Here is a 13,696-nt window from a genome sequence, read left to right as displayed (position 1 = left end):
ACGTTTTCCAAGAATCTTCCGTCACACTTTTTTCCTAGTTAAAAGTTAAAGGAATCTTTTTCTGTTATGTTCAAAACAGTTTCATGTATATTTATTGACTCTCCTTTTCCTCAGCCTCATAAATAGAAGCAAGCAACTTTTTTGAGACAGCAGCGTTGCACTTTGGCAAAGTGTAGCTGGACAGGGGTAGAACATCTGGAATTCTTCCATTTCCCAAATGCAATGCGGTAGAGTAGCAGCAGAAAATTCAAGAACAATTTTACTCTCAGTCTCAGGAAAAGGAAACTAATCATATATGGGCAAAAAATTAAGGAACAAAAGCTCCCCCGCTTTACAATGCTAGATACATATAATTTTTGAAAGCCTAGTCCCCCTTGCAGCTACCAAACAGCTTGGAACCCCTGACCCATTTCAATTACCTGCCCTAATGGAGGGATTCAAGACCAAGCACAGCTGCTTCGCACAATTCACAAACACTTGGTTGAATGCAAATGTTTGAGAGAAACTACCTCTGTTCCTGTGATGTTCACACTGGCATGGGAATCCAACAATGATATGTTGCTGTGAGAATCCTTCAGGCGGTCGATAAAGTACTACAGGAAACAAATTGGTCAGACAAAGCAATGAAGGAAACCAATTCCAACATCTAGCACTTTACTTTTATGTCCCAAGTAATTCACACAGAAGAATTCTGCCTTTCATGTGCAAGTATAAATAAGTCACATTTCTCCAGTACTTTTAATTGTTATGAAGATAGAAAATGGGCTAAAAATTATCAGTTACATAAATTGCATAGAGCAGGGGTGTCAAACTCAAGGTCCGGGGGCCGGATCTGGTCTGCGGGGTGCCCTGGAAACAGCGAAGGACCGGCCCGCAGTGCCTCTGCCAGCGAAAACAGAGTTCAGGAGAGCTGTGTGTGTGTGTGTGTGTGTGTATGGCACTCCCAAGCTCTGTTTTCGCTGGCAGAGCGCTCAGGCCATCACAGGTACCCTCCAACATGAGTGACGTCGAGCTAGCCATGCTCACCCAGCCATGCCCACCCCAGCCCCCAAGGTCAAACACAATTCTGATGCGGCCCTCAGTGAAATTCAGTTTGACATCCCTGGCATAGAGTAACAGAGAGTGGGTTAGTTGCACTGAACTCCCATTAAAATAAAAAGGATTACAGGTAGTCCTTGTCTTACGACCACAATTTAGCCTGACATTTCTGTGGCTAAGGCAGTTGTTAACTGAGTTTTGCCCCATTTTATGTCCTTTCTTGCCACAGTGGTTAAGTGGATCACTGTGGTTGTTAAGTAAATTTGGCTTCCTGATTGACTTTGCTCATCCGAAGTTTGCAAAAGGTGATCACCTGATCCCAGGACACTGCAATCGTCATAAATACGAACCAGTTGCCAAGGATCTGAATTTTGATCACATGACCATGGAGATGCTGCAATGGTCTTCAGTGTGAAAAATGGTCATAAGGAACTTTTCCCAGTGCCATTTTAACTTCAAATGGTCATTAAACGAATGGCTATAAATCCAGAACTACCTGTACTGTGTTTTCGACAAAGGTCAATGTAAGGTTTTTCCATCTTACAATATTAACTTAGTGGAACCATACAATCTGGGAATCAGTGGTATAGGCAATTCCTTGGTCTAGAACGGGTGTCTGCAACCTGCAGCTCCGGAGACGCATGTGGCTCTTTCGTACCCGTGCTGTGGCTCCCTATCCGCTGAACCCACCACTAGCTGGCCCTGCCCCTCACCCTCCCCTCCCAGTCACTCCTCGCCTGGCCTAAGAAGGTAAGGGCGATTCCCTAAGGCAGGGGTCTGCAACCTTAAATACTCATTGAGCCATTTGGACCAGTGGTGGGTTGCCCCTGGTTCGCACCGGTTCTATAGAACCAGTAGTAAAACCGGTGGGAGGCTCCGCCCACCGACCCTGACATCATCAAAACGTTTCTGCGCATGCGGCCCCGCTGTGAACAGGTAGTAAAGGTAAGTAGAACCCACCCCTGATCTGGACCCGTTTCCCACAGAAAAGAAAACACCAGGAGCAACAGAACCTGGGTGGGCGTGGCCAACTCGAGGTCACTCACTTCCACCGGTCTCATAACCCCTAGCCACACCTACCCAGCCGGTCACTAGGGCAGAGAACCAGTTGTTAAAAAACACTGGGAACCACAAAATCCTTTTGACATCTCTCTCTCTCTCTCTCCCTCCCGCCCTCTCTCTCCCCCCCCTCTCTCTATGTCTCTATGTCTGTCTCTCTCCTCCTCTCTCTGTATCTCTCTGTCTATGCCCTGGCCACTTCTCCATCCCCCGCCGTCGCCCTTACCTTCTCAGGCCAGGCAAGGAGTGACTGGGAGGGGAGGGCGAGGGGCGGGGCCAGCCAGTGGTGGGATCACCTAACACGCAGCCACAGCAGAGAGACCAAAGAGACACATGTGGCTCCGGAGCCGCAAGTTGCTGACCTCTGACCTAAGGTAACACCAGGAGGCACAAAACCTGGGTAAGCATGTCATGTGACGGGGTGGGAGTGAGTGATGTCTAGTTGGCCACACCCACCCAGGTTTTGTGGCTCCCGGTGATTTCTTTTCTGTGGGAAACGGGTCCAAATGGCTCTTTGAGTGTTTAAGGTTGCAGACCCCTGGTCTAGAATCTGGTACAAATTATGCACATACACCCTTAACTTACCTCTGAAGCTGTCATGAAAAAATTCCATGGCAAGAGCGTCCCAAGACCAAGTATGAAAAAGATGAGCCAAACAGCCTTATATCTATAAGAAATAAGGTTGATTAATGAACACTAAACATGACAGAGTGAGGTGATTCAGGTCTGTCTCCAATAGAAGGGAATGCATATACAGTATTTTAGGGTTGAACTGTGGAATTCTTGCTGCTCTCTTAGCTTAGCTGTTTGCTCGCAGACGTTTCATTACCCACGTAGGTAACATAATCATCACTCATACTGATGATTCTATCTAACTGGGTAATGAAACATCTGGAAACAAACCACCAAGCTCAGAGAGTTTGATATGACACAAGAACTCAACAAAGCCTATGTGTCATATCATCCTTACATCATACATATCCCCGAGCAGTGTAAAATAGAAGTTAAAAATAAAGACACAGTAAAGACAAAAGCAGTCTTAAAATATTATTTAAGCTATTAAATAATTGGCCTCAACTAAAAAAAAATATTTCACAATAACAGAATAAACCACATAAGGAAACTACAAATACTTACAAGGGTTATGCAAGTTCACAAAAGCCTCAGAGAAAAACAACGAACAAGAAAGGAGAACTCATATGTGGTTCTTGAAAAAAATCCTAGTATCAGACTGACAAGGTAAAAAAGCTTTTCCCTGATTGTCAAATATTTGCTAAATTTGCAGCAACTCCAAGGTTTAGATACCTGGTTCTATCCAATGCTAGGAAAAAAAATTCGAAAGGGTGACCCATAGCAGATACCAAAAATGATCCTTGTCAGGACAGTAGGGAACCAACAGAAGCCCACAACTGTTATTTTGGTGGCGCAGCAGACTAAAGCAAGAAAGAGCCTTGGTGGCGCAGCAGACTAAAGCACTGTTAAGTAACACCAGCTGCCTGCAATTACTGCAAGTTCAAATCTCACCAGGCTCAAAGTTGACTCAGCCTTCCATCCTTCCGAGGTATGTAAAATGAGGACCCGGATTGTGGGGGCAATAAGCTGACTTTGTATAAAAAAAAGAACACCGCTTAGGGGGGGCCAAAAGCCCTACTAAGCAGGTATATACAAAAGTATGAAGGCTATTGCTTAACGCATTGTAAGCCGTCCTGAATCGCCAGAGAAGGGTGGCATATAAATTGAACCAATAAATAAATAAATAAATAAATTTAGTGACACCTGACTTAGTGTTTAGCAAACAGTATGCTCTGCATTCACATGACATGGGTATACTTGTTCATGAGTGAAACAACACCATTTTGTCTCATTATAGAATTACTGTACCTGTCTTGGGGAATACTGCCTGTCATAACGGCACTTTAGAATTGTTTTACGTCGCGTTTGGTCACCTAAAAAAGGAAATAAAGGGGAAGAGAAAAATAATTAATTTAAGAGGAAGAAATAGGATAAGTCAAGAAATAAGATTAAGAAATAATCAGAATGGAAATTATGTAAAGAAGTACAATAAATACAATATATGTTGGTTTAAGGGGGGGGGGGACAAGATTTCTCAGCCTAGTTGGGCCAGTAATACTCCTAGATATTCTCTGCTAACTTTCCTCCCTTTAAGTAGTTTGGCACACTTACAAACAAGACTGTAAATATTTATTTATATTTTTTTATTTCTAAGAAAGTTTCTGAGTTAAGTCAGACTCAGAGGCTGTGTAAGAAAAGAGAGGTTATGCTTAGGAGTGATGCTTTGCATTAGACAACAAAGTTTTGAAAAGTAATCAAAAATAAAATGAATCAGGTGGCTCAAACCCTGACAAGTTCCAAAAGAGTTATGGTATTTATGATCACAAACAAAGGCTTTAACGTACTGATAGTTTATGTGCTGAGAAATACTTTGGAAATACCCACAGTAATAAAGATAACATAATTTAAACACTGTAATTTTAGAAAATATATACTTCACTGTGCATATACTGATGTCAAAAAATGTAGTATGGACCTAATTTTTGCTTAAACCTTCAGTGGTTAATAAATTGCTTACAATATATTATCATTTATACCAGAATTTTCTTCGTTATTGGTTTGCTATTGGTAGCGCTCGCTCACTTTGGGAGGACATGATGCTTCTGCGCATGCGCAGAGTGCTTTTGATGACTTCCGGGTATGTGGGCAGAGCCCCTGCCGCTGCCGCTACCAGTTTGCCCGAACCAGGGTGAACCAGTAGCAACCCACCCCTGATTTATACCATGAGATTGAGGGGTGGGGACTTTCCATTTTAAGAAAATGAAACCAAATTAAATCGTCTAAGGTTCTCCTAAACTAGTTTAATTGCTCTGTGTCAATACCTGATTTTAATGTTCTAGAACTGTCTGATTTTGGTACTGAGGAGAATTTGTCTGTTTTATTAACTAGTTGAAAAGGCCTCACTATTGGAACACCAAACGGTTCTGGGCTATTCACACGGAAAACATGACATCAAAACCTAGGATCTGGGACCTTGTATACATAGTAACATGGAACAACAACTAATATTGTCAGAGTTTCCTAGAAATATGACAAAATGGCTCTTAATTGGGATTTTAAATTTTATAGACTTGGGGGTTTTAAATTGGGAAGCCAATGATTAATTCTTTTTAATTATCTTAACTTTTGTATTGTATGTTTTTTAATTTTGGCTGTTCACCGCCCTGAGTCCCTTCTGGGAGAAGGGCGGTATACAAATTAAACAAACAAACAAACAAACAAATAAATAAAATGTACCACACAGAAAAATATCTAGGCTATACTGCTTGTGTAACCAGGTTGGGGCCACATCATTCTGGAGATTATCTATCTATGTGGTTACTACGAATCAACACCAATGTGATAGCACATAATCCTGTTTATAGCCTGGTTGTATACTGAAGGAAGCAAATGCTAAATGTTCTTGTTGAGCTTATTTTAGGCAGAGAATTACTCATGAGAAGGTAACAGAACCAAGTAGTACTTTCTATGTTTCAGAATAAAGTTTAGGCGCTGGAGAGCTGATCTAGGGGCTCCCATCAGAGCAGGGTCTGAAATATCATAACTGGTCAGGAAGTTCAGTAAGTAAATATAGATTTCCCTACTCCCATATAGGACTGAAAGTTCAGCACCATAAAAGATGCTGAGTCTAGCATTAGATGGGATTGAGAAAGCTCATCAATGTCAGGAACATAGGAAGGATTAGCAAGGCTACAACATCATCTGTTCTGAAATTTAAAACCATTATTTCTGCCTCTTTCTTCCTATTAAAGAGGACAGAATCTACAGTTACTAAGTCCCCTTTATTATTTCAACTTGGGGAATTAAGAATTCCTTTCCATCAATGCTTTCCAGAATAAAATAAACAGTAGGGCCTAAAAATTCAGAAAAAAAGAAAAATGCAAAAAAAAAGAGTACATTTTTAATAAGCAATCAAGCCAATTTTGCAATCCTGTGCCTATAAATTTGACTGTCTTTATTCAAATGCATTGTATCCTATACTCATCCCTACTGAACATCATCTTGCTGAATCTGATCTATTACTCAGAAGTATTGAAGTCATTTAAGACGTTAGTCAATCCTCTCAAACGTGGCATATCTAGAAATTAAAAAAACAACCACCCTTTATTCCATCCTGTAGTTGAGATTAGTTAAAATAACACAGAGTCATTCTTTTCTAAGAACTGGGAGACACATTGTTTGACAATCTTTTCTAGTGCTAGAATGTAAGCAAGCAAAAAAGTGGGTAAGTTCTTTACCTCTAAAGGAGTGAGAATAAAGGAAGATGAAAGGGAAACTAATCAAGAACAGATAAATAAGAAACATTTAACAGTTAAGAATATCTCGCCAATAAATCTTACCCAAATCTTGTTTTTCTCTATTCTGACAATACTGCAACTTACACAACTTTCTTCGGAATGAATTTTTAAAAGTGCCAAAAACAACCAGGAAATCCATTGTCACCAGTTTCCACAAGCATCCTTCCCTAACTGTGCAGGGTTCTGGATATATGCCCATAACAACCTGTCACTCTGTATAATGGATAGTTTAAATATTTATTGTCTATTATATAGCTAAACTCTGCTTACAACATTTGCTGGCATATTCCTTTATAAAATTATTATCTCATTTATTTTTGAGATGCCAGCAGAACTATGGCAGTTCCTGCAAAAACTGCTTCCAAGAGTTACTGCCAACTATTTTCTCTGAACTGGAAAGTAGTTGTTATGCAAAAACATCCTCAAAAATAGCGGAGGTGAATCATATGAAATTCTTTGGTAAATGTGAGCTCGTTTGGGCATTGGACGGATCTCTGCTCCTTCCGTCAAGGCCTGAAGACTTGGTTATTCCAATGAATGGGCTGATTCTGATCCTTGGGTTTTTATTATTTTAATCTGGTTTTAGTGGGTTTTTATTATTGTATGTTTTTAATCTGTGTTCGCCACCCTGACTCCTTCGGGAGAAGGGCGGCATATAAATTCTGTAAAATAAATAAAATAAATAAATAAATAAATTTTGTCCCCTTCTTTATATATTGCAATGTGTTCCATGTGAATCAACTCTTTTACATATCTCATCATATCCTTTCTCAAATATTTCTTCTATCCCTGTAGGTCATTTCAAAGAAAAAAAATTATCCCAGAGCATAGCTTATCCAATTGTGAATGTAAAATCACTACAAATGTGAAGCATTCTTCACCACTGAGTAACACTGAGTTATGTTACCACCAACTGTGGTGATTCAGTTAATGATTATCACAAAAATGTCATAAAATTGGGTCCAGTACTTCAAGTTATGACTATAACTACTTACAAACAGAAATCTGATCCCAATTGTGGTTATAAATCAAGGATTACCTGTAGAATTGAGGAGGTTGGAAAGGTGGAAGAAGATTATAATCCATCAGAGAAGTAGACCTCAAATGCAAATAAGAGACCCAAAGCAAACAGATGCCTTGCACAACGAAGCATGAGGGAATTCCAGTCATTAGATAAATGGCTGGAATAGTGGACTGAACCAGGGATGAAATGCTACTGGTTCCGTCCAGTTCGCCCAAACCAGTAGTAAAAAAGGCTTTTAAAAGTTTTTTTAAAAAAAGTTCCAAAGATCGCGTGTCACTCAACTGATTGTCAGAACTTTTTTTTTCTTTTTTTCTTTTTAAGCATTTTTTTTACTACCGGTAGTAAAAAATGCTTAAAAAAAAAAAAAGGCTCTGATGATCACAACTGTCGTGCGCGATTGTCAGAGCCTTTTTAAAAACTTTTTTAAAGCATTTTTTTACAACCTATTTGGCGAATAGGTTGTAAAAAAATGCTTTTAAAAGTTAAATAAAAGGCTCTGAAGATCGCACGCCACAGCTGATCCCCCCTCACGCACTGTTCTACTTACCCCATGCCTCCTTTTGGTGTGCACGCACGCATACCTTACATTTGGTCACCATGCACCAAATTTTGGTGCATGGTGCGCACTGTGCATGCATTGCGCAGCACACATTTGGTGCGCAGCGCGCATGCGCAGCCAGCAAACCAGTAGTAAACCAGTTCAGATTTCACCACTGGACTGAACTCAAGCAGAATTAAAAACCCTGGATAAGAATACGAGAAAAGCAATGACAATGAATGTACTTCATCAATGCAGCAAAGTTGACAGATTCTCCTTGCCAAGGAAAACAGGTGAGCATGGAATGTTGCAAGTACACCAGACAGTTGAAAAAGAAAAAAAAGGCATTGGAAGAATATCTAAAGGTTAGTGAAGAAGATGCACAGAAGCAAGTGCAGTACTGTAGGATAACTTACTAAATGCTGGAGAGAGCCTAAACTGGCCTACAAGAAAGACCAAATGAAAAACAATAAAGAGATGTGGCAAGGCATAGTATTGCATGGCCAGTACATTAAAAAAAAGTAGCAGGTAAAATGGATAACAAGACTTGGGAATGGCTAAGAGCAGGAACGTTGAAGAAAGAGTCAGAGGGAATCATTCGGAGTGCACAAGACCAACCTTTAGGAACAAATGCAAACAAAGCCAGAACTGGAAAGAAAGCAACAGGCAGCAATTGCAATCTTTGCAAAGAAGCTGAAGAAGCAGTGGACCACCTAATTAGCTGCTGCAAGAAGATTTGCACAAACTGATTACAAACAATGGCATGGCAAAGTAGTATCAATGGTGTATCGAAATATCTGCAAGAAATACCATTTACCTGCAAGCAAGAACTAGTGGAACCACAAAATAGATGAAGTAATCAAAAATGAAGAAGATAAAGAGATTTTGGACTTTAGAATTCAAACAGACAAGCATCTGTCACATACTACCCAGGTTTAACCATTGGTAATAAGAAAGACAAAAAAGTTAGTATAATGACAGTACCTAGAGACAGTAGAATACAACAGAAAGAACTGGTGAAGATCACAAAATATAAGGACTTATAGCAAATAGAATGACTATGGCAAAAGAAAGCCATAGTTATTAGGCACCTCAGATGCAATCCCAAGACATCAAGAGCTTTGAATTTCATCATCATTCACAAAATTACCATTGGTCAATTGCAAAAGGCAGCTTTACCTTGAACAGCTTACCTCCTGCAATATTTTTGACATTATCTAACAGCAACATTTGCTATCCCAGATTCTTGGGAAGGACTCTAAGGGTGGATAAAAATGCCAAATCCAGTCTAATGCATCTCGCTGACTGTACAACCAACCATAATAATAAATCATCTTGATTCCTAAGAATATTCTTAGTCAGAAGATGGAACAGAAGATCACAAAACCAGCCATGATATTCACAGATGATCACAGGAATGGCACAGTTTATTTCAGATATCAATTAGACGTATTTTAGTGGGGTAAAATTTATTAAAAATATTTATAAACTGTCCATAAAATGTAAAGGAGACAGGAGTTTTGTATTCTGAACTGAAGATATTATGAAAAAGATTGGCTTAAAATAAGTTACAATCATAATTAAAAATGATAGTGTACAAAGATATAAATATATCCCATATTTGAATTAAAAGTGTGCTAAAAGTATCTGCCATATGTCATTTCTTAAACTTCTTTAAAATTTCTCGCTGTTATAAAGCATATAAATATCAAATATATCAATAATGGGAATCCAATTAGTTGTTTGGATCCTAAACCGATATATAAACTATAATAACGCAAATAAAACAAGTTGGATATGGGCTGACTCCAAATGTATGAATTTTAAAATTCAGTACTGTACAATTCCATCGTTTGTCTTAGTCTGAAACATCTACAGAGCAGTTTGAATACATGAGATGCAAGCTACTTTGTATAACTACTCATTACTGGTCATTACTTATCAATAGAGCCATATTACCCAAGTATAATCGTAGAGCGAAGTCTTACATGTAATTTATCTGGGATCAAGTTCCAGTGAAAACAACTAGGACTTACTTTTCAGCAGACACGGGTGAAATTATGTTATGGAAAACTTTTGTACCATTTTAAAACACTTCGACCTTTGATAAACATTTATCTACCTTAACACATTGCAAACCCCAACCAACAACATTAGGCAAGCAGTTCAATCAGTAGTTACACACTAACGGGACTTCTTTACTTTTCCCTTTTTATGTTTATGCTCCTGCTTCACTTGTTTGTTCCTGAAATATGGAAATACCATCATTTTGTCTGAAAGGAGCCTCAAAGGATCTTCAAAGATCTTGGAACTTGGCCTTTCCTGTCTCTTTCTCCCTTCCTTCCTTCCCCTGTATTTTCTAAGCTGATATTCTCTGCTCTAGAGCTATCATAGTTGCCTTCACTGACATCATTCTAAAGTTTGTTGGGGAAAACACACAATAAAAGTAAAGGAAAGCAGCACAGGAAGAATTTTATAACAATTGCTTTGTTTGACAATTGGGACTCATCTTCATTTTAGGTAAATTAACCTATAACATACCGTATTTTTTTGGACTATAAAATGCACCTAAATTTACAGGAGGAAAACAAGAAAAAAATAGTTTTTAGCCTCTGTGCATCGGATTTTTGCCCTTCCAGGCCCCCAGAAGTGCTTCGCATGGGCTGTTTTTGCCAAAAATGGGCCCGTTTTTGCCAAAAACGTAGCCATTTTTGGCCTGCAGAGTGCTTCTTGGGGCCGGGGAGGGCAAAAACGTGACACGCAGAGGGCTTGGGAGCAGTGGTGAAATGTAAAATTTGTTACTACCGATTCTGTGGGCGTGGCTTGGTGGTGGTGGTGATAATATGACTGAGTGGGCGTGGCCAACTTTTTTTTTTTTAACTTTTAAAACCATTTTTTCTACAATCTCTTCGGCTGAAAAGGTTGTAAAAAAAAAATGCTTTTAAAGCCTCTGATGATCCCAGCTGACTTGCCTCATTGGCAGAGGCTTTTTTTCCTTTTAAAAACATTTTTTCTATAATCTCTTCGGCCGAAGAGGTTGTAGAAAAAATGTTTTTAAAAGCCTCTGATGATCCCAGATGAGCCGCGCGATCATCAGAGGCTTTTTTTTTTTACTTTTAAAAGCATTTTTTCAGCCAAAGAGGTTGTAGAAAAAATGCTTTTAAAAATAAAAAAAAAGCCTCTGATGATTGTGCGGCTCAGCTGGGCAATGGGGGGGGGCGGGATTTTTGCTACTGGTTCTCCATTGCCTCCATCACTACCGGATCGGGCGATCCGGTCTGAACCGGGAGCATTTCACCCCTGCTTGGGAGCCTAAAATGGACCCATTTTTGACTAAAACAGGCTGTGTGGAGAACTGCAGAGTGCTTCTGGGGCCGGGGAGGGTGAAAATGCAACGCGTGGAGGGTTTGGGAGGCCAAAAACACCCGTTTTTGGTCTATATAACACTCCTATAAGATGCTCCTAAAGTTTCACCCACTTTTAGGGGGAAAAACCATGCATCTTATACTTCGAAAAATACGGTACATTATGTCAAGACACTCCCTTTAGTTTGCTGATATTCAAAGAGACACAAACACACAGCTATATCAAAGAACAGTTGCTTCACAAAGAGCTTAACCCTGTACCTATCTAGCTCAAAGTTAGCCTTTCAAATCTATTGTCAGAGATGACTGAATTCCAAACTAACCATCTGTAGCGTCACCATCATAACATGGTCAACCTTTGGAACATCATGGATATGTCGGGCTTTAATTTCTGTAGGTTTCCAGCTCGCATGTAGGTAGTTGCTTTGTAATCCAACAAATGAGAGGGAACTATTTGACTAAAGCTCAAACTGTGTTCATCTTTTTTTTTTTCTTGATAGCCTCCATATGCAGCTATTATCTTCTGAAGTGTGAACACCGGAGCAACCAGTGAGAACAGCTTCTAAATGAAATGGATGTAAAAAGAAGGTACTGTTTTGTTACAAAGCAGAATACTGCATTATAACTGATACATGGAATTGGGGGAAGTTGTCTAAAGCAGGGGTCCCCAACCCCTGGGCCACGACCCAGTACCAGGCCCATTTGGAACCAGGCTGCGGAAATGACAGGCATGCACAGCTCTACTTGTGCGAGCAGTGACCACACATGTAGCTCCATGTGTTAAGCGGAGAGAAGTGCAGCTCTATTTGTGCGAGTAGGGGGCGCGTGTGCTCGCTGCTTGTCCAAATGGAGCTGCGTGCATGTGTGCTTGCCCACTGCTTGCACGGAACCATTTGTTGTGGTCCTCCAGGAGCCTGTGGAGCTGGCAGTGGGGTCGGACATTGAGGAGGCTGGGGAGGAACATGGGCCAGTCCTGGAGTCTGGGGAAGGCCTGGACGAGGGCTCTGCATCGAAGGTAGAGATGGGGCCAGGGCCGTCTGGGAGTGATGCGTGGACTCCGGAGCCCCCAGAGTCAGACAGCAGAGAGGCAGAGGAACAGGAGTGCACACATACGCAGAGCTGCCAGAAGGCAAGAGCAGCTAAAGCAAAAGGGACGACTTGGGAGTAAGGCCAGGAGATGATTAGCCCCTCTCATAAGGCTTAAAAGAGAAACAAAGGCACTTGGGGCTTTTGCAAGAAAGTAATGTTGCTAACTCTGTTTCCAGTCAGCATCTCGTTTGTTTCTGAACTCCGTGGGGCTTTGCCAAGTAAGGCCTTTGGCAGGGTGTCAAAGAAAATAAAGATTGGTGATTATCCTGAAGGACTTCTTCCGAAGGACTTTTTTTGCAACTAATTGGGACTCAGCTGTGAATGAATGTAATTCTCAGCTGTTACAATAAAATAGTTTTTTTTTTTGCATTAAATGTATATTGTAATGACTCAATAAGCCTAGGTCACAACACCATCCCTTCCTTACTGCCAGTCCATAAAGCTGGACTCTTCTTTAGCATGATTCAAATGAAGCTTGGATGTAGTTGAATTTATTTAGCACCTAATAATTGCAAGTATAGATAAATCTATACAGAAAAATGGATTGAATGATCATCCCTTTACTAGTGCAGAAAAACTTATTTTCATTAGCCATGAAAATTGACCCCATTACTGATGTTTTCACTGCAATCTTATAAGATCTAGCATTGTAAATTACAGCAATATTCAATAAAAACATTTTTGTGATTATTTCCTTACTTACAATGATTTAAATTCACTGAGCTAATGCAACCATGTACATCCACTAAAACTTCATTTATAGCCAGCAAGGATTAGATACTAGTAAAAGGAATTAATGAAAGAGTAAATCAGAAACTCAGAGCAATTTTTACTTAACTGTTTAGATTTAAGTATAACTAAAAGGAAAAAAAATTACAACAATATAAAATTTAAATTAATCTCAGAGGGAAAGAGATTTGTCCTTTCTGCTGATATAAACTGTGGGTGCCACACTGAAAATATCAAAGTTGTTACACCAACTGCCAGGCTGGCTCATTTATCATTAATATGTTATTGTTATATGCTGGGCCAGTTTGTATGGGCTCATTACCTTTACACCTACATATAAACATTCAGAATAGGCCTTCGGATATTTACATTCTTTCCCTTAGAATGGTATAAACTTAAGAGCCTCTGGACATTATAATCATGTTGACATTATAATCATGTTATAAACATTATAATCAAGTCAACACCCAATTTTTCAGGAAGT

General features: G+C 39.8%; 1 protein-coding gene across 11 annotated transcripts in view; it reads right to left on the bottom strand.

The window, feature by feature from the left end:
- Positions 1 to 13,696, bottom strand: part of SLC29A1 (solute carrier family 29 member 1 (Augustine blood group)) — an 85,002-nt gene that overhangs the window by 19,620 nt on the left and 51,686 nt on the right. For 9 of the 11 annotated variants that reach the window (XM_087883085.1, XM_034428059.3, XM_034428057.3 and 6 more), the window contains 3 exons: positions 3,979 to 4,043; positions 2,683 to 2,764; positions 510 to 593 (listed from right to left, as the gene is read on the bottom strand). In XM_087883085.1, the coding sequence (XP_087739211.1) occupies positions 510 to 593; positions 2,683 to 2,764; positions 3,979 to 4,004 (192 nt within the window). In that variant the 5' untranslated portion in view covers positions 4,005 to 4,043. Of the gene's footprint in view, positions 1 to 509; positions 594 to 2,682; positions 2,765 to 3,978; positions 4,044 to 6,509; positions 6,659 to 11,717; positions 11,957 to 13,696 lie in introns of those variants that run through there. The other 2 variants (XM_034428060.3, XM_087883086.1) reach the window with 2 other exon arrangements.

This window comes from Pantherophis guttatus, chromosome 1, assembly GCF_059756535.1.
Source record: "Pantherophis guttatus breed Tessera chromosome 1, ASM5975653v1, whole genome shotgun sequence".
In the NCBI taxonomy this organism is placed as follows: Eukaryota; Metazoa; Chordata; class Lepidosauria; order Squamata; family Colubridae; genus Pantherophis; species Pantherophis guttatus.
Note: the sequence above shows the minus strand (reverse complement) of the source record. Positions and strands in the feature narration are given on the sequence as shown.